We start from the raw sequence: 26,039 nt of genomic DNA, 5'->3' as shown, positions 1-26,039 counted from the left end.
TCTATGATTACGTTTTTAATGCTCTGCTATTTGGGTGATGTAATAATCATAGCAAATTTACATAGAGAAATCAGGAAAGATAAAACAGGTTTACTCAAATTTTAAAAACGCTCTAAATAAAGCTAGCTTATAACAACAGATGAAATGAATTCTAGCTTGAATATTCAAAGAATAAATTAATGATACCTAAGATCCTTCTTTCTGTGATTACATTATTTGACAATTACGGAACTATAATTTTCTATAAGAGCTAGTTCAGCAATTTTCATCAGAAGACTCCTACAAGTCAGCCTTCTGCTTTTCTGCACCTGATTTATTCTGTCATTACTTTGAACGATTGGTCCTTCACGATTCTCCTCTATTATGACAGAATAGAAAGATGTACATTAGAATATTTATTTCCCTGTTTCATGATGCCTATACAAACACCTGTCAGTGTCTACAATTTTTGTCTTCTTGTCTCTCTTAATATATTTTCATAGCTTATCCACCTTGTCATGATTACAAATCACTTTGTTTATTCAATTAGACGCATGTCACTTTGAAAAGCCACTACCTGTCAAACTGTGCTTGGATAAAATTTGAAATCACAATCAGTTCACATTAAAAAAAACACACATGTATATTTTTATTATTTATAACATGCTTTGGAGGGCAGAATTTTGGGTAATTCTGTTTCATATTTGATATGTTATATTAATAAAAGCTAACTATATTATTCTTGGGAAGAATGCACATGTGTATGTTTATTATATTTCCATATATAGATGATAAAGTTCTTAATCCACTTAAGTATTATACTAAGTGTTGGATACCAGAGGGTCTTGAATTACACAGTGCAGGATTTTTCTGGACCTCCTTGGTAGTTGTCTTTCCTCCTAGTTTCTAATTTCTTTAGTGAAATCCTGGGCCTATAAACTATTTGCATATCTAAAAATCTCATAAACTAGTTACGAACTTTACCCAACATCCTCAGAATAATGAAAATGCATCTAGCAAATTCTCCCTCACTTTCCATTGTACAGAGTTGCTGAAGGAATCTAGTAACGTGTTACACTGTGTGAGATACAATTGTAAAGAATTTAATCAGGAACAGGTAGTGGCAAGGTTGGCACATGGCTTTGCATTTTGAAAGCCCATTAATACACTTCATATTATTACCATAGCAGACTGAGACTATGACTCCTTCAGATTAGGCAGAAGATTAGAGGTGACAGGTGGAGCAGTCCTTGGGGTCAGGAGGCCCGTTTTTTCTAAAGTATCCATTTCCCATAGTACAAGTTAGCAGCTTTTTTTCCCCCTCTGTGTGGGTGCAAACTGACCTACTGCCTGACTGCCAGGATGCAAACTGAAAGGAGGATGAGTTTGTTTACTACTGCTATAAAATCGAAAAGATATGAAAGGATTCTTCTTCTTCTTCTTCTTCTTCTTCTTCTTCTTCTTCTTCTTCTTCTTCTTCTTCTTCTTCTTCTCCTTCTCCTCCTCTTCCTCCTCCTTCTTCTTCCCCTTCCTCCTCTTCTTCTTCTTCTTCTCCTCCTCCTCCTCCTTCTTCTTCCCCTTCCTCCTCTTCTTTTTCTACTTCTTCTTCTTCTCCTCCTCCTTCTTCTTCCCCTTCCTCTTCCTCCTCTTCTTCTTCCCTTTCTTTCTTTCTTTCTTTCTTTCTTTCTTTCTTTCTTTCTTTCTTTCTTTCTTTCTTTCTTTCTAGCTAATAATTGGCACTGCTGTTTTCCACAGGTAAGACCTACTGCCTGACTGCCAGGATGCAAACTGAAAGGAGGATGAGTTTGTTTACTACTGCTATAAAATCGAAAAGATATGAAAGGATTCTTCTTCTTCTTCTTCTTCTTCTCCTTCTCCTTCTCCTTCTCCTTCTCCTTCTCCTTCTCCTTCTTCCTCTTTCTTTTTTTCTAGCTAATAATTGGCACTGCTGTTTTCCACAGGTAAGACAACAGTCTTTTCAAACACCAGCTTGCAAACTACTTTAGCTTCATTTATTCTATTTGGAAGTTTAAAATGAATCCTCACCCACATCTGTAAAATATATATATATATACTTAAATATAAATATAAATATATATTTACTCCCAGAGGGATAATAAATAGGGAGTCTTCCAATGGAGGGGATGGGATACAGGACTGTGGTGGTGGGAATTATATGGAATTGTCCCCTGCTTATCCTATAGCCTTGTTAATCACTATTAAGTCACTAATAAAAAATATCTTTGCAAAGTTCAAAGTTTAAACTATTTTCACCAAGCCTGTGAACTCTTTTTGGCCATTTGTAAAAAGTGAATAGAGCCTCACTGCCCTAATCCAACTTTCTAGCCCTTTTCTATACTCTGACACCATTTTCAACAATATTCTTATCCAACTTCGGGCTAGCTACTATCAAACTCAAGCAAAATTACCATAGTTGTGTGCTCCCTGGAACATGCCCAAAATGGACTTCCTAGCTTTCTTCTACCCTAAGATCCCTAATCTCATCTGCTCTAATCCTAATTTTTGATTCCTGGTCATTAACCATTTTGTCTCAACTTAGGTCATGCCACCTTCCAAGTCACAGATGCTACCATGATTCTATCCTGACCTCTCTGGGCAGACAACCTCATCAATGTGTTCTGGACCCTCACACTTCCATAGCTCTGGCCCACTAGGGAAAGACAGAAACAGGCTGGGGGTATGGATTGACCATCCAATGCCCATGTTCAGCGGAGAAGCAATTACAGAAGTCAGAACTCCTACATTCTGCACCCCAAAAACAATCTTGATCCATACTTCCTGCGGGGGAGAAGTGATGGAATGAAGTTAAGAGGACTGAACTCCAGCCCCATCAGCACCCAGAGAGAGAGAAGGAAAAGGAGAGGGACATATGGAAGTAGTTATATTGTCATGAGTGGCTTGGAGAAGGAGAGAGGATTGGATCAGGGAAAAAAGAGGGCAATTATGTAGAAATGTAGACAGATAGTTGTAGAAATGATGGTAGGCCCATGTCTACAACCTTAGGGGGTAACAGTAGTGGACTGCAGTGGGGAGACTGAAGATTCAGAACTCTGGTGGTGGGAATGGTGTGGATTTAAGCCCCTGTTGACATGTAATTTTGTAAAAATAAATATAATGATAATAATAAAAAGTGAGTAGAGCTACCAGGCATGACATGGTTTAAGATCAGAGGTTATAGTTAAGGTAACTAAATTATCTTAAGGCTCTGCTTTTCTGGCAAAATGTACTTAAATTGTCTGAGAATATGTGGGCCAAATGCTAGAAATGGAGTAGAGGCAACAGAATTTATTTATTATAAATACTATCCTTTGAGATTTAGCTGGGCACATTTTGGAAGTACTTTATTACCTGGTAGATGGTATTATATATGTGTCCTCTCCTATGTGTGTCCACTTATTATAATTCTATAAGGCCTCTTATAAGTACTACATTTAGTTTAATTCTTACTTTTTCAGATTATAAATACATTTCTTTCTAATATTCTCAGGCTTGAAACTCTAGTGTTTTAGCCTCTGTGTCACCTTTTGGGATACCTAGTGTTATCAAAGTCAAATAACACTGTTTGCAATATAGTTTGAGTGGGAGGGCAATTTATTTATCAAACACAATCTAAGAAGAACTGAAAAAGTCTAGATGCTTAGACTACGTAAAGAATAAGATCAAGTTGAATTATTTGGTAAAGTCACACAAAGTTCTTTTTTTTTAATTTAATTTTAAAAAATCACCTTCCAACATTTTGGTAAAACACTATGAATCAACTAATTTATTGGTTTACTGTAAATTAGACTCCTAGATGAAGCTGTGGCAAAGATTTGTATAGAGTTCTTTCAATGGACACTAGTATCAGTCACTCCACTAAATGGGAAAACTATTTTGTTGATGAATATTTAAACATTTTCTAAATTTCTGAGAAGAGTATTAGTGGATCTCACCTCAGGCATTTATTACCTTTAAAACATTTACCATTTCCTAGCAACTCTAACCTTATAGCATGCACAATATAAAATGCATTTCATTTGAGGGCTAACAATATGAACTATGAACAAGATCTTACCATTTTGAACATCCAACACATGATGCTTATCTAATGTCCAGCCTCCCATGTTAGAAGCATCTAGTTCATAGCCTTGTAAAACGGCAGTTCTTTTTTCCCATAGAGTAAGGTCCAAGCAGGACTCATACTCATATCCGACTGACACTGGAATCAAAACAAATCACAGTTCAGCTTTTCAACTACAGGCAGAAATGAAATTTATTTCATTATTTTGATAAAATTGCCTTTTCTTCCACAACTGTGTTCTGAGATTATACTGCCACTTATTTATGAGCAGAGTTTATTTCCTGTATGAGAAGATTTGATCATGTGAAAAGTTATTTTTCTAAAAATGATCTCCAAATGTTTTTTTCTGCTGCCTTAATAGAAAAATGGCATATACCTCTCTTTTACAAAAAAGTTCATACATACAATGCTGCTCAGACTGAGTAGCTGGCTGAGTAATTAAATCAGATATATTAGCCCCAAATGATGACCAAGTAATAACAATTAAAAATAATGCTTGTTATCCGATTAATTAGAGCTTTTTAATTTCCAAGAGGAAGGAGTTACAGAAAATATGGTAAGGAAGATTTAGTAGAGAAAAAAAGAGAGCCATATTATGATATTATATTCACATGTTGCTATTGGGAGTAAACAATAATGCTGGCAGTAAAGTAATATGAATAAAACACAAATGAAAAATTTCTGAGTACACAATGAAACGTGGATTTCAAAATTTCAGAAGTAAAGGAAGACGTAACAATTATCAGATTGATTTGAATTAATTCAAGTCAGAATTATATATTCATTTCAGAATAAAATACTATCTCTTCAAGTAAAAAAATAATAGAACAGTATGTTATCTTTTAATTTCTGATGTTCTGAGCCTCAGCATGAAGCTATACTATATATATCTCAACATGTCAAACTTTGATTGCATTGTCCTGTCATTCAGTGAAACAACTGGTTTGATTGATGTTTTAAGACTATCCTTCTACTCAATTGTCTGGTCCTTCTTGTCAAAAGAATTGAGATAATTTTTGGACACAAATGCCTGATATTCTGTTAAATATCATTATGACATGAATGTGCATTCATTCTTTGAGGAAAATAAAGAACAAGGAAAGCTGTTGAGATAAAGGTAGAAAGATGCGAGGAAAATAAAAAAGAGACAGTAATAAAAAGAAATAATTACAAAAAAAATGATATGAAAACCTGAAATCTCAATCAGAACTTTTTTTTTCCTAAGACATACTTTTAGCCTGAAAAATTGTTATTTTTCCCTCTAATGATACAGAATACATTCTTTCTTTCCAGGTAAGGGTTAAACCAGCCAGTTTATCCTATTCTAAGGAAGTTATAATGTTTCTGTTTATTCACTGATGTCCAGGACTTATAATTAATTTTATGTTAGTTTTGAATTCAAGAGAGTTTTTTTTTTTTCTGATGAAAATACATTTATATGGAGCTTACCAACAGCTTCAGATAGACCATAGACCTTTTGATTGTATGCATCTGTTTTATCCCATATAAAAGTGTAGGCCAAGTTTGGTGAGGCAGGAAACCATTTTTGAAAGAGTCTTCCCACTACAGCTACCATAAGATGCACCTTCATTAAATTAAATGGTATCACAGACTGGGTCATGGTGATCTTGAGAACAGACTTATATCCAGCAGCTCTGGAACTCAAGTAGGAAAGTTTTAAATCTGTTCCTGGAATTGTGGTTTCTTCATGGAGTACCTAGGTTTGAAGGAAACAAGCTTCAAACTGTGATCATGTATGATGATAAGATAAACCGTATCACAACCTCACTGAGCAATCAAAATGAGATACCCAAGAGCCATTACTCCCAAATAGGCATTTGAGCTGTTCTCTTCTTCAATAATTAAAAATAACTTTGCTGCCAGCTCAATTTTCTTCCTCTGAAAAGCTTTATGTCATTTATTCAGAGTTAATCATACCTCCAGAGCTCCTCTCACATAGAAAACACTGTGACTTCTCCATCAGCCTGACATGCACTGACTTGTTAGTTTATAGTCACAGTGGATTCTCACTAACCCATCTTTCACCCCTGTTGCCCTGGAGAATTGGAGCAGACATTTGTAAGGTGGTTAGCTCAGAATATGGATGTGTTCTAGGCCAGAGAGCTGGCTCATGCCAGCTGGCCTATTTAGTGATTAAACCTATGCCTTTGCCCCCATCAGCTGACTGGTTACAACTGATAAAGACAGGAATCATAACAAAGAAGAACAATTCAGTAGAGCACAACTGTAGCACATTCCGTGTCCAAGTTGAAAGGTAATACAACAACAGTATGGTTCAACATGTTTACAAAAAACACTGAGTTTTAGGACTCAACACTTTTTTAAGTTAATATTTTAAAGCTGTGCCAATACTTCTCTTGGACAATAGCTAATGTACTATTGTAGGCATACAAAAAACACTGTATTTTCTGAGATAAAATCAGGCTGTGAAAATCCGATGTAATTACCTAACAAAAATACTCCTTTACAAATTAAAAAAAATTTCTCTTTCCTTTAAAACAAAATTATTTTAATTATCTCTACTTACTAGATAGAGACAGCCAGAAATCAAGAAGGTAGGGGGAGATAAAGAGACAGAGAGACACCTGGAGTACTGCCTCACCACTTGCAAAGCTTTCCCCCTACAGGTGGGGACTGGGGGCTTGAACCAGGGTCCTTGCCCATTGTAATATGTGCGCTCAACCAGGTGCACTACTACCTGGCCCCAAAACCCACCACTTTGTCTACTAAGAATTAAGTGCATGATCAAAGGCTTTTACAGGTGGCCCCACCAAGATTCTCTACTTAATCTTAAAAGAACTGCCTTTCTGTATTAGAAAATTGTTGGGGCAGTGATTCCTTGCTCAGCAATGTTATTCACCCTCCTAACAGATGTGCAGCTGGAGTCTCTGAATTTCAGTAACTTAAGTTTAGCATTCTTGATAGCAAGAGTACACCTGTCAGTTTCAAAATAAACAATCAGCCCACAGTATGTAGCACAAATGAATGAACCAAACAAACTTCCATTCTGAGCTGTGAGTCAGTGCTGGCATGAAGAGTCAGGGTGGCAATGTGCCATATTACATACACCAACTCTCTACAATTGGGACTTTCCTTATGACACAACTAACTAAAGTCAGCTAACTAAAGTCAGCCACAGAGTGTGTGTGAAGCAAGAGAGTTCATGAACACATAAAAACCCTTTGGAGGGGCCACGTGGTGGCGCACTTGGTTGAGCGTACACATTATAGTCATCAAGGACCCCCGTTCAAGCTCCCAGTCCCCACCTGCAAGGGGAAAGCTTTGCAAGTGGTGAAGCAGTGCTGCAGGTGTCTCTCTCCCTCTCAATATCTCCCTTTCCCTCAATTTCTGCCTGTTTCTATCCAATAAATAAAGATAATAATAAAAAATTAAATACACACACACACACACACACACACACACACACACAATTTGGAATTCTATGTGACTCAGGGAAACCCTTCAGTTCTAGATTGACAATGATTTTGTGGGGTTGTAGAGTATGCGGGGGAAGAGACACTAAGTAGAAATCACTGCTTCCCTCATGGATGAAATATCAACAGGTTAGCTTGAAAAATAGGTTCTGTAACTCTGAGTGGTCATAAAAATACAAGTGAGCCCTAAGGTATGTTAATTTATTTCTTAATACCAGCTCTCAATACTTCAGTATATAAAATGAATAATTCAATTCAAATATAGTTTTTTTCTTTTGTGAAACTTAACATAGTTTTTTTTTTTCCTGTGGAAAATCAGGCTTTATGAACTTCAGATTATTAAAGCTTTAGACGTGATACTGATATTTTTAGATAATAATATTCTGAGCAAATTAATGCACACTTTCTGTCAAAAAAGCCATCTAAGACATTTTTTTTCCTCCAGGGTTATTGCTGGGCTCAGTGCCTGCACCATGAATCCACTGCTCCTGGAGGCCATTTTATCCCCCTTTTTGTTGCCCTTGTTGTTGTAGCCTCGTTGTGGTGATTATTATTGCCATTGTTGATGTTGTTCGTTGTTGGATAGGACAGAGAGAAATGGAGAGAGGAGGGGAAGACAGAGAGGGGGAGAGAAAGACACCTGCAGACCTGCTTCACCGCCTGTGAAGCGACTTCTCTGCAGGTGAGGAGCCGGGGGCTCGAACCGGGATCCTTACGCCGGTCCTTGCGCTTTGTGACACATGTGCTTAATCCACTGCGCCACCGCCCGACCACCGATCTAAGACATTTTTAAAAAATGCAATGCCAGAAGATAAAACCAGAAACTTGCATATGCCTCCTAGGCCCAGTTTTCATTCTGCATTGTTTTTTTTAAGAGATCCCAGAAGGAGTAAGGAAGAGAAATACTAAAGCACTGCTTCTCCATTCATGGGGTTTACTATGCTCTCCTTAGTGCCAGGGATAAAACTGAGGGCTTCATGCATGATAAAAGTATCTGCTCTACTCAGTGAACCATCTCCCAACTTCTCTAACACATCTATTACTTCCATTAATAAACAGTTGTTATTAAGAGCAATCACCAAGCCAACTGGTGGCATACATGTAACAATGCACAAGGATCCTAGTTCAAGTCCCACCTGCAAGAGGGAACCTTCAGAAGCAGTGTAGCAGTAATGTGGGTGTCTGAGTTTGTCCTCTATCTTCCCCTTCCTTCTCAATATCTCTGCTTGTACCCAAATGAGACAAGAAGAGTAATCACCATGTACAACAGAACTTGTTACAATGAGTCAAAAAGTCAAGTCCACATAGACACTAACATTTTTTTTTCCTCCTCAATGAATGAGTGAATAAAAACATTATTAGCTGGTGAGTTTCATGTTTTCCTTATCAACCATCATCTAATAAATATACACAGAATATCAAGAAAAATAATTCCAAATTGATCTTTAAGAAAAAAAAAACATTAATATGCTTCTTACCCTAACAATAGCTACTCTAAGCTTGTGTACACACACAAGCTTAGAGTATACAGCACTGCCCCACTCCCCCACCCCCCTGCAATCTGTATTTTATTCTACAATTCTATAGACTTATTCAGGAGCACACTGGAATTCTGTGTAATGGTTTAAAAAGATTTTTTTTTGAAGTAGCATGGTCTAAAGATGTCTGCTAGAATATTCTACCTGTGTTTCAGGAATAATGGGACTGTCTTCAGGAGACGATCTGAAAAACGTGGACAAAGGTGATGACACAATGATGGGGTTTGGCCTCACAAACCCACTCAGATCACAGCTGGGAATGTCATTCTCTTCTTTCTTCATAACCAAGGTGTCCATCACATAAAAGACATTCCATGGAATCCACACAGTATGATACTGAGTGAGGAACGGGGAACGTTCAAATACTAGAGTCAGGGAAGCCCCACCATTTGCAACCAAGTCAAACCTAAGAAGAAACAAGACACAAGCAAATTATCTAGATCGCCACATCCTTTCCAGTAATGTCAAGTTTTCCTCTTAACTTTTACATAAAGTAGCTTCAAATCTACAGGAATATTAAAAGACATACACTACAAGCACCCAAATCAACACTTTATCTAGATCTACAACTTGGTAATATTTCCCCAAATGTTCTTATTTATCTGTTTCTTTTTGCTTTTCCAGAGCCATCTGAGTTTAAATCACAGATATTATGAAATGTCACTCTTAAATATTTCAGAACAAAGAACATGCTACAAAATCAAAATATTATTACTTTGGAAATGAAGTCAATTTTTAAAATCACTATTGGGGAAATGGTGTTTTATGAGACTATTACTGTCATGTGTACAGTTTCTTATCTCCCCCACTTGAAGGCCATTTTTTAAGAATGACATGATAACATGACTTTAAATCTCTGCCACAGATACACAGACTTTTCGAAGTCTAACAGTTGCTGCTCTTCTGTATTAAAAGGGACACTAAAACCTATCAGGTGACATAAGAATATCTTTACTTTATGCTTGGCTTTCCTTATACAGAGATAGAGTGCTGGAAGAACTTACATTCCATCCTGGCGGGTAATAGTGTAGCCATATTCTGGGTAATGGAAAAACGAGACATTTACTCCAATAAGTGGAGTCCCATCAGCAGTTAGTACTTGGCCTCTAATGACAGATGCAAGACTGTGGGAAAAGAAGGACAATTAGAATGAGTGCCTGCCTTCTCAGGCCAGTATTATCATGATTTAGAGACAATTCAACGGAAGGATAAAATAACATGCAATCAATTGATATTCACAAAAACCAGACCTAAAATCCTCCCAAGACAACGTCCCTTTTAAATTTAGTGTCATTCACATCCTCTAAATGCTGCTTGTTTACCCTGGGTCTTAATTCATTGCAATCTGTTTTTTGGAGTGTTATCAAGACCAGTAATTTAGAGATGAATTTTCAAAATCATGAAGCCAGGCTGTATTTCATAAGTCATATGTCTGGCTCTTACATGAAGAAAAGTATACTTTCCCATTAATTCTGAGGAAATCTGTAATTCTGGAAGGGTCAAGAAGTAAAAGATTTAAAGGGGCAATAAGGAATATTTGTGCAACAAGTTGTAGCCAGCTGCTGGGTCTAATTGCATTAAGACTTCTCAATGACTGACTGCAGACCCAGGAGTTCTAATGTAAATCATCTTCTTTTGCTCAGTGAGACACAAAGACACCTGCTTTCACTTACTGGTTTGCTTTCAGGTCATTACTGCACCGTAAAGCACCAAACAGCTTATGTAATCTTACTGCTATGCCGTTAGCAGTTCCATTACATTGATTCATAATTTATACTATTTAGTGAGCTCAGCTAAATAAAAAGTGCACTTCTGTTCTGCCTTTTGGGGTCCTCTCATGGCTTCTTTTGAACCATTTCCAACCACACTCACAAAATCAGCCAGTTAAATAAAGACTTATGGACTCTTTAGTGGGATGTCCTGTTACGATACAAGTACTACAACTGACAAAGCTGTGTGAACGGTGTCAAAAAATGCTTGAAATGAGAAGCTTGATGAAAAAAAAAAGGCAAAAGAGGAAAGAAACTGCATTTAAAGAAAAGCACTTTTCAAAAATTCACAGCCATCAGCATTTCATATCAAGTGCATAAAATGGTTGATCACATCGCTATCAATCTATCTAAAGAGAAGGTGCATTAACCTCTTATTGAAAGGGCTTTCTCCAGGTATAACATGGGTGCTATCAGATCCAATCAGAAAGTTGATTCGATCGTAGAAGGATTTGGCAGCTTGCTGAGATGGAGATTGTAAGCTTTGGCTGATAATATCCTGAGGATCAGGCAATCCGCGGCAGTAGGGCTGATTTTGGCAGGAGCTCTGTAAACAGCAATCAGGATCCATACAATCAATGAGTCCATCTGTAGAGAGAAATGTAAAACCAGTAAGAGAATTTCCCTTCCTATGCCATGATGTAGTTTTGTTTGTTGTTTCGTCTTTGCTTTTTGCTTTTTCAAATCAAATGATTCGCTCCTCCCATTTGAGGATAGTTTCTGATACACTTTTGGGAAACAGATGAAATGTAAATACAATATTTGCAGTTTGTTTTCATGTAAAATGAATGTTTGCATGGGGGATGGCTGAAAAGAATCACACAATGTGTATTCTGAGAATTTTTTTTAAAAGACTGAAACAATTTATTAGTAGTATGTAAGAAAGTGAATTTGTTTTAGGTTTAATTATTCTAGTCTTCTAGATTTTAGAGAAAATGTACTAGGGGTTAAAATATTCAGTCTGGGGAGTCGCGCGGTAGTGCAGCGGGTTAAGCGCACATGGCGCGAACCCTAAGGACTGGCGTAAGGATTCCGGTTCGAGCCTCGTGTTCCAGCCCTCGGCTCTCCAGCTGCAGGGGAGTCACCTCACAAGTGGTGAAGCAGGTTTGCAGGTGACTTCTCTTCTCTGTCTTCCCCTCCTCTCTCCATTTCTCTCTGTCCTATCCAACAACGACGACATCAACAACAATAATAACAACAACAAAAACAAGGGCAACAAAAGGGAAAATAAATAATAAATAAAAATTTAAAAAATTCAGTCTGTACAGAAAATGGATAGTGTATGGTAAACTACATAGGATAAAGCTCTAAAATTTGGTAAAGGGTTAGAAAATCAAAGTCTAGGAAAGGAACTAAATGTAATTCAACACTAAACGGATGAAGCTATCCAACCACTTCTCAAGGACACAGCTCTTTTAAGCTCGGTATAAAGTGTTTCAGGGACCAGGGAGATAGTTCAGCATTATAGCATAGGGCTTGCATGCCTAAGGCTTCAGAAACTCTAGATTCAATCCTGCACTGCCATGTGACAGAGCTGACAATACTCTGGCATATATTTATCTCTCTCTCTCTTGTAAGAATAAAAAAAATTAAACTAAAAAAAAAAAGAGTGCCCCAAACAGAATGAAGGCATTTCTCATTTACCCCTAGTATACATTCTTTAAAGTGGACAGGTAAATCTAAGATGTGGCAAATATAAATAATCTGTAATATTGGAAATAATAAAAAGCTTATCAGAAAAAATTAACATGTAGGGGGTCAGGTAGTGGCACACCTGGTTAAGCATACACATTACAGTGAGCAAGGACCCACATTCAAAGGCCTTGGTCCCCACCTGAAAGAGGTTCCACCAGCTTCACAGGTGGTGAAATAGGGCTGCAGGTGTCTCTCTGTCTCTTTCCCTCTATCTCTCAAATTCTCTACCTAAAATTTTTTTTAAAAAATCAGAAAAAAGGGGATCAGGCGGTGGCGCAGTGGGTTAAGCGCATGTGGCACAAAGCGCAGGGACCGGCGTAAGGATCCCGGTTTGAGCCCCCGGCTCCCCACCTGCAGGGGAGTCGCTTCACAGGCTGTGAAGCAGGTCTGCAGGTGTCTATCTTTCTCTCCCCTTCTCTGTCTTCCCCTCCTCTCTCCATTTCTCTCTGTCCTATCCAACAACGAATTGCGTCAACAAGGGCAATAATAATAACCACAACAAAGCTACAACAAGGGCAACAAAAGGGGGGAAAATGGCCTCCAGGAGCAGTGGATTCATGGTGCAGGCACCGAGCCCAGCAATAACCCTAGAGGAGGAAAAAAAACATAATATTTTTAGGTCACCTGCATGTCAGCTATCAAACTCAAGCAAAAATTATTAAAGTCATGGGCCCCTAAGAACATACATAAAATAGACTAGCTTCTCTCCACCCTAAGATTTCTATTCTCATCTGCTCTATTCCTACTTTTTGGTTCCTGTTCATTAATCATTTTGTCCTGCTTTATATCTTACCACCTTTCAGTGATCAAATTACAGATGCTAACATGATTCTATCCTTACCTCCCTGGGCAGACAACCTAACTAATATGCCCTAGACCTCACCTCTCCAGAGCTCTATGTCACTAAGGAAAGGTAGAAACAAGCTGGAGATATGGACTGATCTGTCAATGTCTAGCAGAGAAGCAACTACAAAAGCCAGAACTCCCACCTTCTGCAGCCCATTAAAAATTTTGGTCCATATATCCAGAAGGGGAGAAAAGCTAGGAAAAGATGAGCAGAGGGCTCTGAACTCCATTAGGGCCCAGAGAGAGAAGGGGAAAAGAGGAAGGACATTTGGAAATAGTAATGGGCAGAACCATAAAAAATGAGAAAATATATATAAAATATATAGTTATAGAAACAATACTCAGCCCTTATCTGTTATCTTGGGAGAACCACTGCAGTTTCCAATGGAGGGAATAGGGACACAGAAGACTGGTGATGGGAACAGTGTGGAATTATATCCATGTTATCTCATAATTTTGTAAATCAATATTAAATCACTTAAAAAAAAAGTGGTGGCATTGCCTTTTCCTTATACCTGTCACCTGTAACCCAAACTTAGCTTATATAAGATAAGTAACTCAACATATCCTATTAACCTTATAACTGAGTAAAGAAAGCCCAGTAAGTGAGTATCTGTAGTAACACAACATTTATTTTGTAAAAGAGAGAGGGAGGCAGAGTACTAATCAGCTCTGGCACATGATGGTGGTGCTAGACACTGAACTTGAGTTCTCAGGCATGCAAGTCCTACACTCTAACAGAGATATCTTCTTGGCCCTTTAATTTCTATACACATGGGAAATGTATGGGTGAGACTGATGGAAGATCTTATTGTATCACATTTAAAAATTTTCTTTATTGGGGGATTAATGGTTTACAGTTGACAGTAAAATACAATAGTCTGTACATGCATAACACTTCCCAGTTTTCCACATAACAATTCAACCCCCACTAGGCCCTCCTCTGCCATCATGTTCCAGGACCTAAACCCTCCCCACCTTTTTTTAATATCCCATTAAACACTTTTTAATTATCTTTATTTATTTTTTTATTGGTTAGAGACCGCCAGAAATTGAGAAGGAAGGGGGTGATAGGGAGACAGAGACATCTGCAGCACTGCTTCACCACTTGCCAAGCTTTCCCCCTGCAGGTGGGGACTGGGGGCTCGAATCTGGGTCCTTGTACACTGTTACATGTGTGCTCAACCAGGTGTGCCACCACCTGGCCCCTATATATCACGTTTTTATGTAGATGTGTAAGACTGAATTTTTATGTATTTGTGTGTCACATCTTTATAATAGGCTAATTATTTGAAAGTGTTCACTTATTCCTTTGACAAAAGAATTAAAATCATATTCTTTGAAAATCAATTGAAACAGAGCTTTGGAATCTCATACAACTTTGCCAAAATATTGCTTTATTAGTGAGAAGGTCACAAAGGTGAAAAATGTCTAAATCTCTCTCAATATTTCCATGGAAGAAAGATAAAACTATATTAAAGGCTTATTTTTCATGAGGGTATATTATAATAATGATATAATGCATTATAGTCTTTTCCATCTCTCTCAAAGAAGTACAAGCATAGTTATTAAAACTTGGATTTTTAAAGAGACTCTTGACCTCTTACCCCAATAACACTTCCAACTTCAAAGTAAGACCACAAAAACCCTTTCAGCAACATTTCATGATTACATCTTGAGATTCTATAAGGAAACTTTTAATATGCTACATATATATAAAAAGATCTTAATTTCTCTGTGGATTTGGAATGGGTGTGTGCATGTCAAGGGTGGTAATTTAACACTGTTTTATTTTTCTGTTCTTGCAAGTTTTCTCTTTGTATTCATGCATTTAAAATGATTTTATTAATTTATACTTATTTACTTACTCATTTGTTTTTTTATTGCTACCAGGGTTATCGCAAGGGGCTTGAATCCAGCAGAACAAATTCACTACTCCCTGTGGTCACTGTTTCCATTTATTTATTTGTTTTATTTTACTAACTTATTTTCTACTTTATCTGACAGGATACAGAGAAATTGAGAGGATGGGGGAGGGAGACAGAGAGGGAGAAAGAAAGACAACCTACAGACCTACTTCACCACTTATAAACGTTGAGAGTGGGGGGCTCCAACCTGGATGATAATGTGTGCGCCAAACTGGGTGCACCACTATGTGGACCCCTATTTATTAATTTCTATGAGAAGGAGAGAGAGAGACTAGAGCACAGTTCAGCTCTGTTGGTGCAAGAGATGAAGCTGGGGTCTCTGGGACTCGAACACGTTAGCCCCCATACTCCAGTATGCTAAATTATTCCCCAAATCCCTTCTATTCAGTCTTTCACCTCAACAGAAGTCACTTGCCAGAGGAAGTACTTCCAAAGATCATATTTTATCTCTATTGACCTGGTAAATTTAGGGTTAAATATACTTCACCTTCTGCTCCCTCACAGGCTGCCCCTGTATCTTCCTGTAGGCAATACAATACATGGTACAGTTGCTAAAGAAGAAGGCTCAAATATGGTCATCCATCTTTGTTAGTTTATAAAAAGCAAATGTACATCTGGCATGTAGTCTGCAGGTCATAAAACTGTATGAGATTGACACCTTCTGAACTAATCAGTTGGAAATGCATTTTTACAAGCCTCTTCGCTAACATCAATCAGAGAGAGAATCTCATTTTCAACAGTCAAGATGCAGGGACACACTGTTATTTTTTTCCACAGAGTTTTATCAGTAACTTGCCCATACAAGTGACAGATGGTTATGAGTCTGGGTCCCACTAACTTGAGAAAACATCTGTCATTCTTTGTGATCGAGTACAATTGAGTTGATTACCTATTTGGTCACATGTACACAGTTGTAAAATCTTCTTCATGGAATCACTTCTCAAGAAATTCAGATTCCATTTTCAGTTGCAAGGATTTTTATTTCAGCTTAAATTTATATTGGCATACACGCCATACCTAATGGGATTAATCATAAAAATCTAAAGAAAATGAGAAATGTTCGAAACCTGTTGAATAACAACTTTAATGGTTGGTTAAGTGTCTTCCAGTAAGTGATGCTTTGATGTAAAGTAGATAATATAGAGTGGGCTTCCTTCCATTGGCTCCTGAATATTAGTGCTCTGGCCATCATTTAAAAAAAAAACCATTCTTGCCTTTCCTTATGCTTTTACTGGATTTAAATGATGCTTGGCAACTTATTTTGTGAAGAATCATATGATAATGATGCCTATTTTACTACACTTCTGAGGTAACACTGATTTACATTATTGCATATGTTGTAGAACTGCTTTTTCTCCCCCCCCTTTTTACTTGATAGGACAGAGAGAAATTGAGAGCGGTGAGGAAAGAGACACCTGTAGCACTGCTTCCCCACTCATCAAGCCCCCTCTACCCCCGCAGGTAAGGACTGGGTGTTTGCACATAGTAATGTGTGTGCTCAAGTGGGTATGTCACCAACTAGCCCCAGGACTGGCTTTTTTTTTTTTGTCTTCAAAAGTAAATTGTGAAGAGTGGCATTGGCTCACCTAGTAGAGTGAACATATTATCACATACAAGGTGTATCTATTTTATATGAAGGAGGGGTAGAAATTTAGACTCAAGTTGAGGATAGTGATGAACTCTTGACAATGAGCATGCAATATGTGTGAATGGTTACCCTAATACAGATGTTACTGAATACAGACATTCTTGTTTGTTTTGCAGGTCTGGGGGAATAGAATCAGTGAGAAAGGGAGGGAGAAGGAGAAAGAGAGATATCTACAGCACTGCTCAACTGATCATGATGCTTGCCCCCTGCCAGTGGGGTGCTCGGCTTTGAACCTGGGTGCTCACACATGGTAATATGTGTGCGTTACGGGGTGCACTTCCACCTGGCTTCTAGGAAAATAAGGGAGACACCACAACATCATTCCATTGTCCATGGAACCAATTCTTGGTGCCATCCATAGTGTTCCCATGTGGTGCTGGGGCATAAGCCCAGGATCTTATTCATAGTAAGGCAAATAGTCTACCCAGTGACCTATATTCCTGTCCCATTTCTGAGATTCTTAACATGGAGGGCATGTAGCAAGAAGACCCATTTCTCAAGCTGTTCTGGTTCTAGCCTATACGGTCCTGACTTTCTTCCTAAAACTCATTCCCAAACCATGGTAAAATGCTATGTACACTCCTTGCATTTTATTGAGGAGTGACTGGAGACCTTTGCTTCTGTGCAAACTGAGCTCTTTCCTAGACCAGGATTTACTAAGCTCTAACAATTCTGTGGCAAGCAAAAGACTTCAGTATAAACTGAATCTCTCCCTTAATGTAGGATTCAGCAGAGTCTTCGAAAACAGTAGTAATATTCCACCTACCCCCAAGTCATTACCTACCTGGATAATGTATTTTAATGCTCTGAGACTCTGAGCTCCACTCAGATAATATCTGGATTCTTTTTGGAAAATACTTATGATCTCTTCAAGCCGTTTTCTATATCCTCCTGCTCTTCTAAGTTATGTTACTTTAATTTATTTTCTTAATGGAGAACACAATAATCTCATCATTCTGATAGAATATTTTTCATCTATTTTCAAATATTTCCTTATTTTCATGTGGTAATCTCTAAACTTAGATTGCTGTCATTCATCAAACTCATTCTGGTGCTTCTATTAAAATCCTTTTTTTTTTTTTTGCTTCTCTTTTGTACTGTTAGCACATTTCTATAATACACTGTCTTGCAGTTTAACCTTTTCTCTTTTACTCCAATTTCCCCCCTTCTGTTCTTATTACTATTCCTATTTCTCTAATTTCTTATTAATTGAGTATTTATTTATTTTTGGATAGGCCAAGAGAAATTGAGAGGGAAGGGGGAAAAGAGAGGGACAAAGAAAGAGAGAGACTTGTAGCACTACTTCACCACATGTGAAGCTTCTTACCTTGTAGGTGGGGAATGGGGGCTTGAACCCAAGTCCCTGCACACTGTGACGTGCGTTCTGTTGAATGCACTACCACCTGGCCCCTATTTCTCTAATTTCTCAATAGCCTCAGTTGGGCTGTGCTCTCTTCTGTATTATCATCAACCTCCAGAGATTTTGTAAAGAGCCTGTTTAGGTCTAATTTCTTGATGTATACCTAACCAAGTAATAACTAAAGAACAAAGATGTTTTGATCTTGTTACAAGTAGAACATTAAGTAGAGGTGTACTTGGCAGGCATTATATCTTGGTTTTCCACCATTCTTTCCCTTTTTTGTTGTTGCTGCTGGGGTTCAAACTCAGGGCCTTATACATATGAAGCCTGTGTTCTGACTTTAATCTATCTCTGGTCTCCATTCCATCAATCTGTACAAAGTTTAGCATGAAGTTTAGGCTCTCAACCATTTAATCTCAAGGACAGGACTTGAGAGTTCACGGCTCAGATACCTCAGGGAAGCTATTGCCCCAAGGACCAGATCAGGAGAGAAAAGTATAGAAGGCCACCTCAGATCTTCTTAATGAGAAGGAAGATGGGGACGTGCCAATAATGGTCAGGCAACATGTCTCAGAAAAATTGTCTTTCTAGTAATAAGTATATTGAGTTTCTGCAATGACACAGTCATCTCTGTCAGTCTATTGAAAAGCCTATGCTTTCAAATGGGCACACTACACATGATGCTATTTAAAGTCAAGAAACCTGTGAAATTCTCAGTGGATAGGCACAGTAAAAGCAGCAATGCTTATACAGGTGTATAAGGAGAACTAGATCTCTCTGCCAGTCTTGAACATAAGAGTACGGTACGCCAGAGGTTCAGCACTGGCTTTCTTGTTCTTCTTTTTTTTTTTTTTTTTCTTCTTTCAATATTTTTCATTCTTTAAAAAAATATTTATTTATTCCCTTTTGTTGCCCTTGTTTTATTATTGTAGTTACACTATTATTGTTGTTGTCGTTGTTGGATAGGACAGAGAGAAATGGGGAGAGGAGGGGAAGCCAGAGAAGGAGAGAAAGATAAGACACCTGCAGACCTGCTTCACTGCCTGTGAAGCGATTCCCCTGCAGGTGGGGAGCTGGGGGCTTGAACCGGGATCCTTAAGCCGGTCCTTGCACTTCACGCCACGTATGCTTAACCCACTGCGCTACTGCCTGACTACCTTCTTTCTAATTTTTATTAGACAGAGAGAAATTGAGAGGAGAAAGGGAGGGAGGTAGAGAGGGGGGAGAGGAAGACAGACACTTGCAAACCTGCTTCACCAGTTGTGAAGTGTCTCCCCTGCAAGAAGGGAGTGGGGGCTCGAACCCTGGTCCTCGAGCTTGGTAATATATGTGCTTAACTGGGAGAGCCAGCACCTGGTCTCCCACTTATTTTCTTGTTCTTAAGTGAGAAGACTGTGGTTTTGGGATGGGGAGGAAGAGACAGAGAATAGAAGATCCTGCCTGAAAGCAACAGATGCCTATGAGCCATAAGATATAGTTGTTGGAACATTACTTTCCAGCTATACTAAAACTAAATACTTTGGTGAACCATCGAAACAGCTACAAGTAGTGTCTAGCTCTCTGTAGATGTAGTACTGCACACTCCTTTCTTCCGGAGACAAAATTCAATTTTCCTTTGGACAAATGACCCAATTCAGACCAATAGGCATTAAAGGTTCTGGTCCTTGACTCCTGTAGCTATCAGGAATGGCTGTCTTTTTCCAATGGAGTTGATTCATTAGTGAGATGCAAAGCCAGAACTAGTTGTGGTCATTTAGGGAGAAAGTCATTTGGAGATAGGTGTGAATACAGAGTAGTGTAGTGCTGACAATGAAAAAGCCAGAATTTCTGTTATTGAACACTGAGGTGTAGCTACGGCTGAATTCTGAGTTACACAGACCAGTCATTTATTATTTTGTTTAAACCTGATGACAACTCGAATGGGATTTCTATCACTTACAACCAAAGAATCCTGCTCAATATAATGGAATAAAGCTATCCAGAATGGAAAGGATTTTCTACTGTAGGGGAAGTAGAAGGCAGAGTGTTCAGGTCAGACCTCAGTCCTGAAGGCTGACTCAATCAGGTACTCCAGGGACTAGAGAATGTTTAGTTCAGGGTCATGTTCATAAGCCTCCCTTCACAGTGTCCAGTTCTCACTGATTCATAGCTTTTCTCCAATATCAGTAACTTTATGATCACAGTCACTTCTGGAAATATGAACATAAGCAGCTCAATCTAGATTGAGGCTGACCTTGAAAATGGAAGTGAAGAAGAAATATTTACAAGCCAAGTCTATGCATATATTGTTGCTCATTTTCTCTGAAAGCTTTCTCATCTAGGACAGGAAACCTTGTAACTGTTTCCAGAACCTCTACATGCCCTGTTTGGAGATGTTATCCACAATTGCCTTGTCCAGTAAACATGTGTTTCTGACTTCTACTGTGTGATTTAAAAATCTGCTATTCCATTGCCTGCCTTTGTCCAAATGATCTGCCCCCAAGGTCCTATCTAATAGCTGAACTAGATGAAGAAGGAGATGGAAAAGGAGATGGGGAGACACCTTATGTTTTCTACACTAGAGAAGGAACCTTCCATTGTGGGTAAAAACAAATGACAGCTTTTTATTTGAGACTTATTTTTGTCACCAGGGTGATAGCTGGGGCTCAGTGCCTGCACAACCCTATTCTCTGCAGCTATTTTTTTCCCCTTAAAGTACAAGAGAAGAAAGATAGATAGATAGATAGGTAGGTAGATAGGTAGATAGATATAGAGAGAAGAGACCTGTAGCACCACTGCCTTGCTTGTGAAGCACCCCCTGCAGGTGGGGTCAGGGGACTTGCAGGTTGCCATGCATGGTGACAGGTGCATCAGGTGTCCCATCATCTGGTCCCTTATTTGATTCTAAATATAAACAATGGCCAGCTGAATAGAAGGCTTTTTTCTTATGAATATGTAAATTTTAATGGAAGAGATAAAGGTAAGTTCTTCCAACCTATTTTATTTCTTGTATGCCGTTCCTGTTTCCCATAAAGAATTATCTTTAAGGATACTTTTTCTTAGGCCTTTTGGAGACATAGGGAGACATGGGCTCCATCACCAAAGAGGAATACTTATTTAGTATAAGCCAGAATTTGAAGTTCTTTGGATTTCGAGAGTGGAGATGGGCTACAGTAGATTTGAGAAAGGAAAATATGTGTTGAAAGGGGAGGGGGGAGATACCTGGCCTAAGAAAAAAATATTGAGGTTTAGGGAGATATCTCAGCACTAAAGCACAGGACTTGTGTGCATGAGGTCCCAGGTATGATTCTTAGCAATACCACATGGCAGAGTTGAATGGTAAACACTAGTATCTCTTTCTCCTCCCTGTCCTATATATATTTCACCAAAGTTATTGCTGGGGTTTGGTGCCTGCATGGCAGATTCACCTTTCTTGGGGCCCACTTTTTTTTTTTTTTTTGACAGAGACAGAAATTGAAAGGGAAGTGGGATAGAGAGGGAGAGAGGGGGGGAGAGAGGGGGGGAGAAAGAGAGGGAGAGAGACAGAGACACCTGCAGTACTGCTTCACTGCTCATGAAGCTTTTCTCCTGTAGGTGAGAGAATATGGACTTGAACCTGGTAATAATGTGTGCATTCTACCAGGTGCACCACGACCCACCCTTAAAATAAATAATCTTTAAAAGCTATTTAATGTCACTATATGCAGCTGTCTTTTCTAAAAATATTAAAATAAATCTTCTATTCTAGGAATAGTATTTAATTTTCTAGATTGTGCTCCACAAAGTTGCTAAATGATGCATTTAATCGGATTAGGGACAAATCAACCTTCTCATCTTCTTCTGATCCTTAGTTGCTCAATATGTTAGATTAAGTCACTTAGCTGCTTTCTGGCTAATTCAACATTCTGACACCTAACTGTGGTGTGACAGTGGGTACAGTTACCATATGTCGCAGAATTCCAGGAAAGATCACTATTGGAAATATTCTATTCTATTATCTTCGTATAATGATAATGACCTTAATTGCCAGATCCTTTTGTTACACCTTTGGAGGTTTGGTATGGAAGACAGACATTCAAAAGCTCCTCTAGCCTCTCTAACTTAGGACATAAGGTACCTGTTTACAGTCTCAGGGTATTATAAAGCTGGCAGTGAGATTTCTCCTTAAAAGAACAACCAAATTAGGTTAGGGACAGGAATACAAATTACATAAGAAAAGAATCCACAGAGAGGTGTTGAGCTGAATCCATCAGCTCAGATTTCCCCTTAGAGAGAGAAGCCTAGAGATAGCACAGTTTCATGCTAATAAGAATAAACAGAGGGGGACTGAGGCCAATTCACAGCTGATAAATTTTGAGGGAAGGGAAAAACCTCTTTCACTGATAACAATACCAAAGAGTTGATTAGCCCCGAAATTACTCTGCAGTCTCTCTGCAGATTTGGCCTTGTGGTTGGCTTTCCCTCTGAGAGAGTTTGTAACCTCCTCAATGTAAACTTGCAGAAGAAACAATCTTAACACAAAGATCAAGCAGGAAAGAAGCTCTCTTTCTTCCTCTGGACACTGAAAAAGGGGGTAAGGGTGGGCTTTAGGGAGGAAAAGATCTAAAAAATGTTGCCACTGGGATGTGGTTGAGAGAGTTAATGCCACCTTTTCTTTTTCTTTTAATTTTGCATTAGTGGTTTAATATTGATTTACAAGACTGTAAGATAACAGGGATACAATTGCATACAGTTTCCACTACCAGAGTTCCATGTCCCATCCCCTCCACTGGAAACATCCCTAATGCTTATCCCTCTGGGAGCATTGACCATAATTCGTTTTAGTTGCCGAAGGTGGGAATTCTGAGTTCTGTAATTGCTTCTCCACTGGACATGGATGTTGGCAGGTTGATCTGTTCCCCAGGCCTGTTTCTATCTTTCCCTAGTGAGGTGGTGTCTGGAGAGGTTGTATGTCCAGGGAAGTCAGGATGGAATCACAGTAGCAGCTGAAACTTTGTATGCTATCTTTTCTAAACTGCATGTGGACTAGGGGTAAGAAATATTGCAAGGGCTTAGGCCTACCCAAATCTACCAAGAGCAGGAAGGAAAGGAGCATTCAGTTCAGAATTTGTGGCTCATAGTCCATGACAGCCAGGTTAAAGGAAAGCAGAAAAGCAATCAAGAGTCTGCTAGGAACTGGGGGAGAACTATAGCTCCTTGTTAGGAAAAGGAGGCACAAAATAACATTTGGTTTGAGAATGATTTTAGGCCCAGTTTAAATCCCTAGTGTGTGCATTCGTGTGTGTGTGTGTGTGTGTGTGTGTGTACACGTCCATGTTGGGGACATAGGAGAGGTCGAAGGATCAGTTCCTAGAGAGCAGTAGTGAGCTCCACTCTGCAGAAAGAATAAGGCTGTCCAGGTTTCTCGAACGTTCAATGAATTTCAATTAGTCAAGATGAGCACGTTTGCAAGTTAAAGAAGGAAAATTGGATAATAATAGCTGCTGCTTAAAGCATACTATGTGCCTGGCACTGTAAGAACTACTTTACATACATTCTTTCTCTTAATCCTTTCAAAACCTCTTGTATTTCTACTTTATAGATGAAGCAGTTGATGTTGAAACAGATTAGAATCCTGTGTGAGGTCAAAGGAGCACTACTTGGCAGAATAAGGATCTTTCTAACTACAAAACGTGCACTCTTCGTCAACACGTCAACGTGCTACTTGCACGTACAACCTTGGGGAGCAGGTGGAATGAACAAGAAGGTCGGCAAACACACAGCCTCATCCATCTACTCAGACTGACAGGCTGCAGAGGCTCAGAGAGGAAGAAAATTCTTCCTAAAATTCAGCCCTGAAGGTATGCTCAAATTGAGCAGCTCTCGGGGCAATTATTCTATCACAGGAGAAACAGCAACAACCACTTCTCACTCTCATTTTTCTGAAATTAAAATACAGGAATGGGATGGAGGAGCTAGTGAAGTCATGGGACTTGCATGCATTAGGCCCCAGGTTCAGTCCCTGGTACCGTATCATCTATGCCAGGTCTGAGTAGTGCTCTGGTCTTTTTCCTTTTATACTCTCTCATAAAGATAAATAAATGCATCTTAAAAAATTTAAATTTATTTTAATAAGATATGGCCATGAGGATGGGGGGAAGGAAGGAGAGGGAGAAGTAGGGTGAGGGAGAGACTGACCAGAACACTGCTTTGGTTTATGGTTGTGCTAGGGATTGAACCTGGGACCTCAGAGCCTCACGCAAGACAGTCTTTTTTGCATAACCATTATGCTATCTCCCCAGCTCTAAATAAATATTTGGCTTCTTTATTAAAAAATGTGGAAAAATATGTCATGTCTTTTCTAGTAACCCAATACATCTTTAGAAATAAAAATACACTGGGGAGAATACCACAATCTTTTCACAAGGGTTTAAAGTTAAGGGTAGACAGATCCTGACTACAGCTTCAAGGGGACTTGTTTTTCCTTCCCTTTATAACACTTTCTTTCTTTCTTTCTTTCTTTTTTTTTCTACTCCTGCCTTCCACCAGAAGGGCAAGGAAGATGCCTTGCCTTTACTGAAATGTTTACTTATTAAAATACTGCTTCTGAGCTCCAAATTCACAGGGCTCTAAACAGTACAGTGAGGGGAATTGACCCCTAGAGATTTGGAAAAAGAAATGGAGAATAATGTATATTATACAGGAGCTTGGTTCCCTGGCCTTTTCCCCTGAATGATAATAATCTTGCATTTGTTTCAGGAAAATGATGAAGCAGAATCACTCCATCAGCACTCATACATTTTTCAATCAATCTAATCTACTGGGATCAGATTTATTTATTTATTTTCTGGCAACAGATAACTAGGTACTGGCTGTTACTTACAAACCCAAGCTCCGGAGTGCTCACATGTTTCCACGCTCTGCATTTCTTACCTCCTTCATTGTCCTTGCTGTCTGTGCAGAGGGTCTCCATGGCTACGTCACATCCTGCTCCTCTCCAGCCAGGCTGGCAGACACAGTGCCAGCCGTTTTGGTCCAGGGTACACCTTCCATTGCTGTTGCATAGACCAGGACATCCCTCTGTGCGAAAGAGACAAAGAAGGAAAACACAAGTGACTTGAGTATGGAAAGCTGTAGAGCGCCTACAGGAAACAGATAGGGACACTCAGTGGGAAAACAGGCCTTTAGAAACAGCACAAATACTGTAATTGCACATGGATAGGAACAGCAACATGATCTCGAATCTGATTCTTATCCAAGTGGCATCTTTGATTGGCCTGATCCTTGAGACACCACTTACCTGTGCAGGAGAGAAATATATGCCAAGATCCACTAAAATAGCTGCAGGCCAGACGAAATTAACTTAATTCCCCCACCCCTCTTTAGCAAAGCAACAAGGTTGATGGTATGGTGTGAAAAAGCATCTCAACCAGGTAATTTCCAAATCCCTAGCATAGGTTTTGAATCTGCTGTAAATATTGCCTGCCACTCATCAGGACATGTCTTCTTTAAAGCACCTTGTTGCTTTTAAAAACAAACAAAAAAAAATCCCTCAAAATTCCAAAGCATGAAAGTGGGCATGAGGATATGCGGGATGTTCAAAAGAGAAGGTTAATTTGATCTGGCCCCAGAGTTGCCGTATATTCATGTGAAATTACAGTGCATTAAATAATTGCACAAAGTATAGGCCAGTGTTAATGACTATACTTTATGCCAAGAATACATTCCTTTTCACAGAATAAGCAAAGCCCAGGAAATAGTGAAGCAGCTTTAGCATCTATT

The 26,039-nt window shown here is 38.8% G+C and overlaps 1 protein-coding gene and 1 long non-coding RNA gene across 6 annotated transcripts in view; one reads left to right on the top strand and one right to left on the bottom strand.

Annotated features, from left to right (window-relative positions):
* TENM3 (teneurin transmembrane protein 3) overlaps positions 1-26,039 on the bottom strand; it is a 1,349,345-nt gene that overhangs the window by 68,161 nt on the left and 1,255,145 nt on the right. For all 5 annotated transcript variants that reach the window (XM_060184664.1, XM_060184667.1, XM_060184671.1 and 2 more), the window contains 6 exons: positions 25,191-25,337; positions 11,194-11,410; positions 10,058-10,177; positions 9,198-9,459; positions 5,510-5,777; positions 4,055-4,198 (listed from right to left, as the gene is read on the bottom strand). In XM_060184664.1, coding sequence (XP_060040647.1) covers positions 4,055-4,198; positions 5,510-5,777; positions 9,198-9,459; positions 10,058-10,177; positions 11,194-11,410; positions 25,191-25,337 — 1,158 coding nt within the window. The remainder of the gene's footprint in view (positions 1-4,054; positions 4,199-5,509; positions 5,778-9,197; positions 9,460-10,057; positions 10,178-11,193; positions 11,411-25,190; positions 25,338-26,039) is intronic.
* Positions 1-26,039, top strand: part of LOC132536602 (uncharacterized) — a 204,079-nt gene that overhangs the window by 29,956 nt on the left and 148,084 nt on the right. The window lies entirely within an intron of this gene.

Source organism: Erinaceus europaeus, chromosome 2, assembly GCF_950295315.1.
Source record: "Erinaceus europaeus chromosome 2, mEriEur2.1, whole genome shotgun sequence".
In the NCBI taxonomy this organism is placed as follows: Eukaryota; Metazoa; Chordata; class Mammalia; order Eulipotyphla; family Erinaceidae; genus Erinaceus; species Erinaceus europaeus.
Note: the sequence above shows the minus strand (reverse complement) of the source record. Positions and strands in the feature narration are given on the sequence as shown.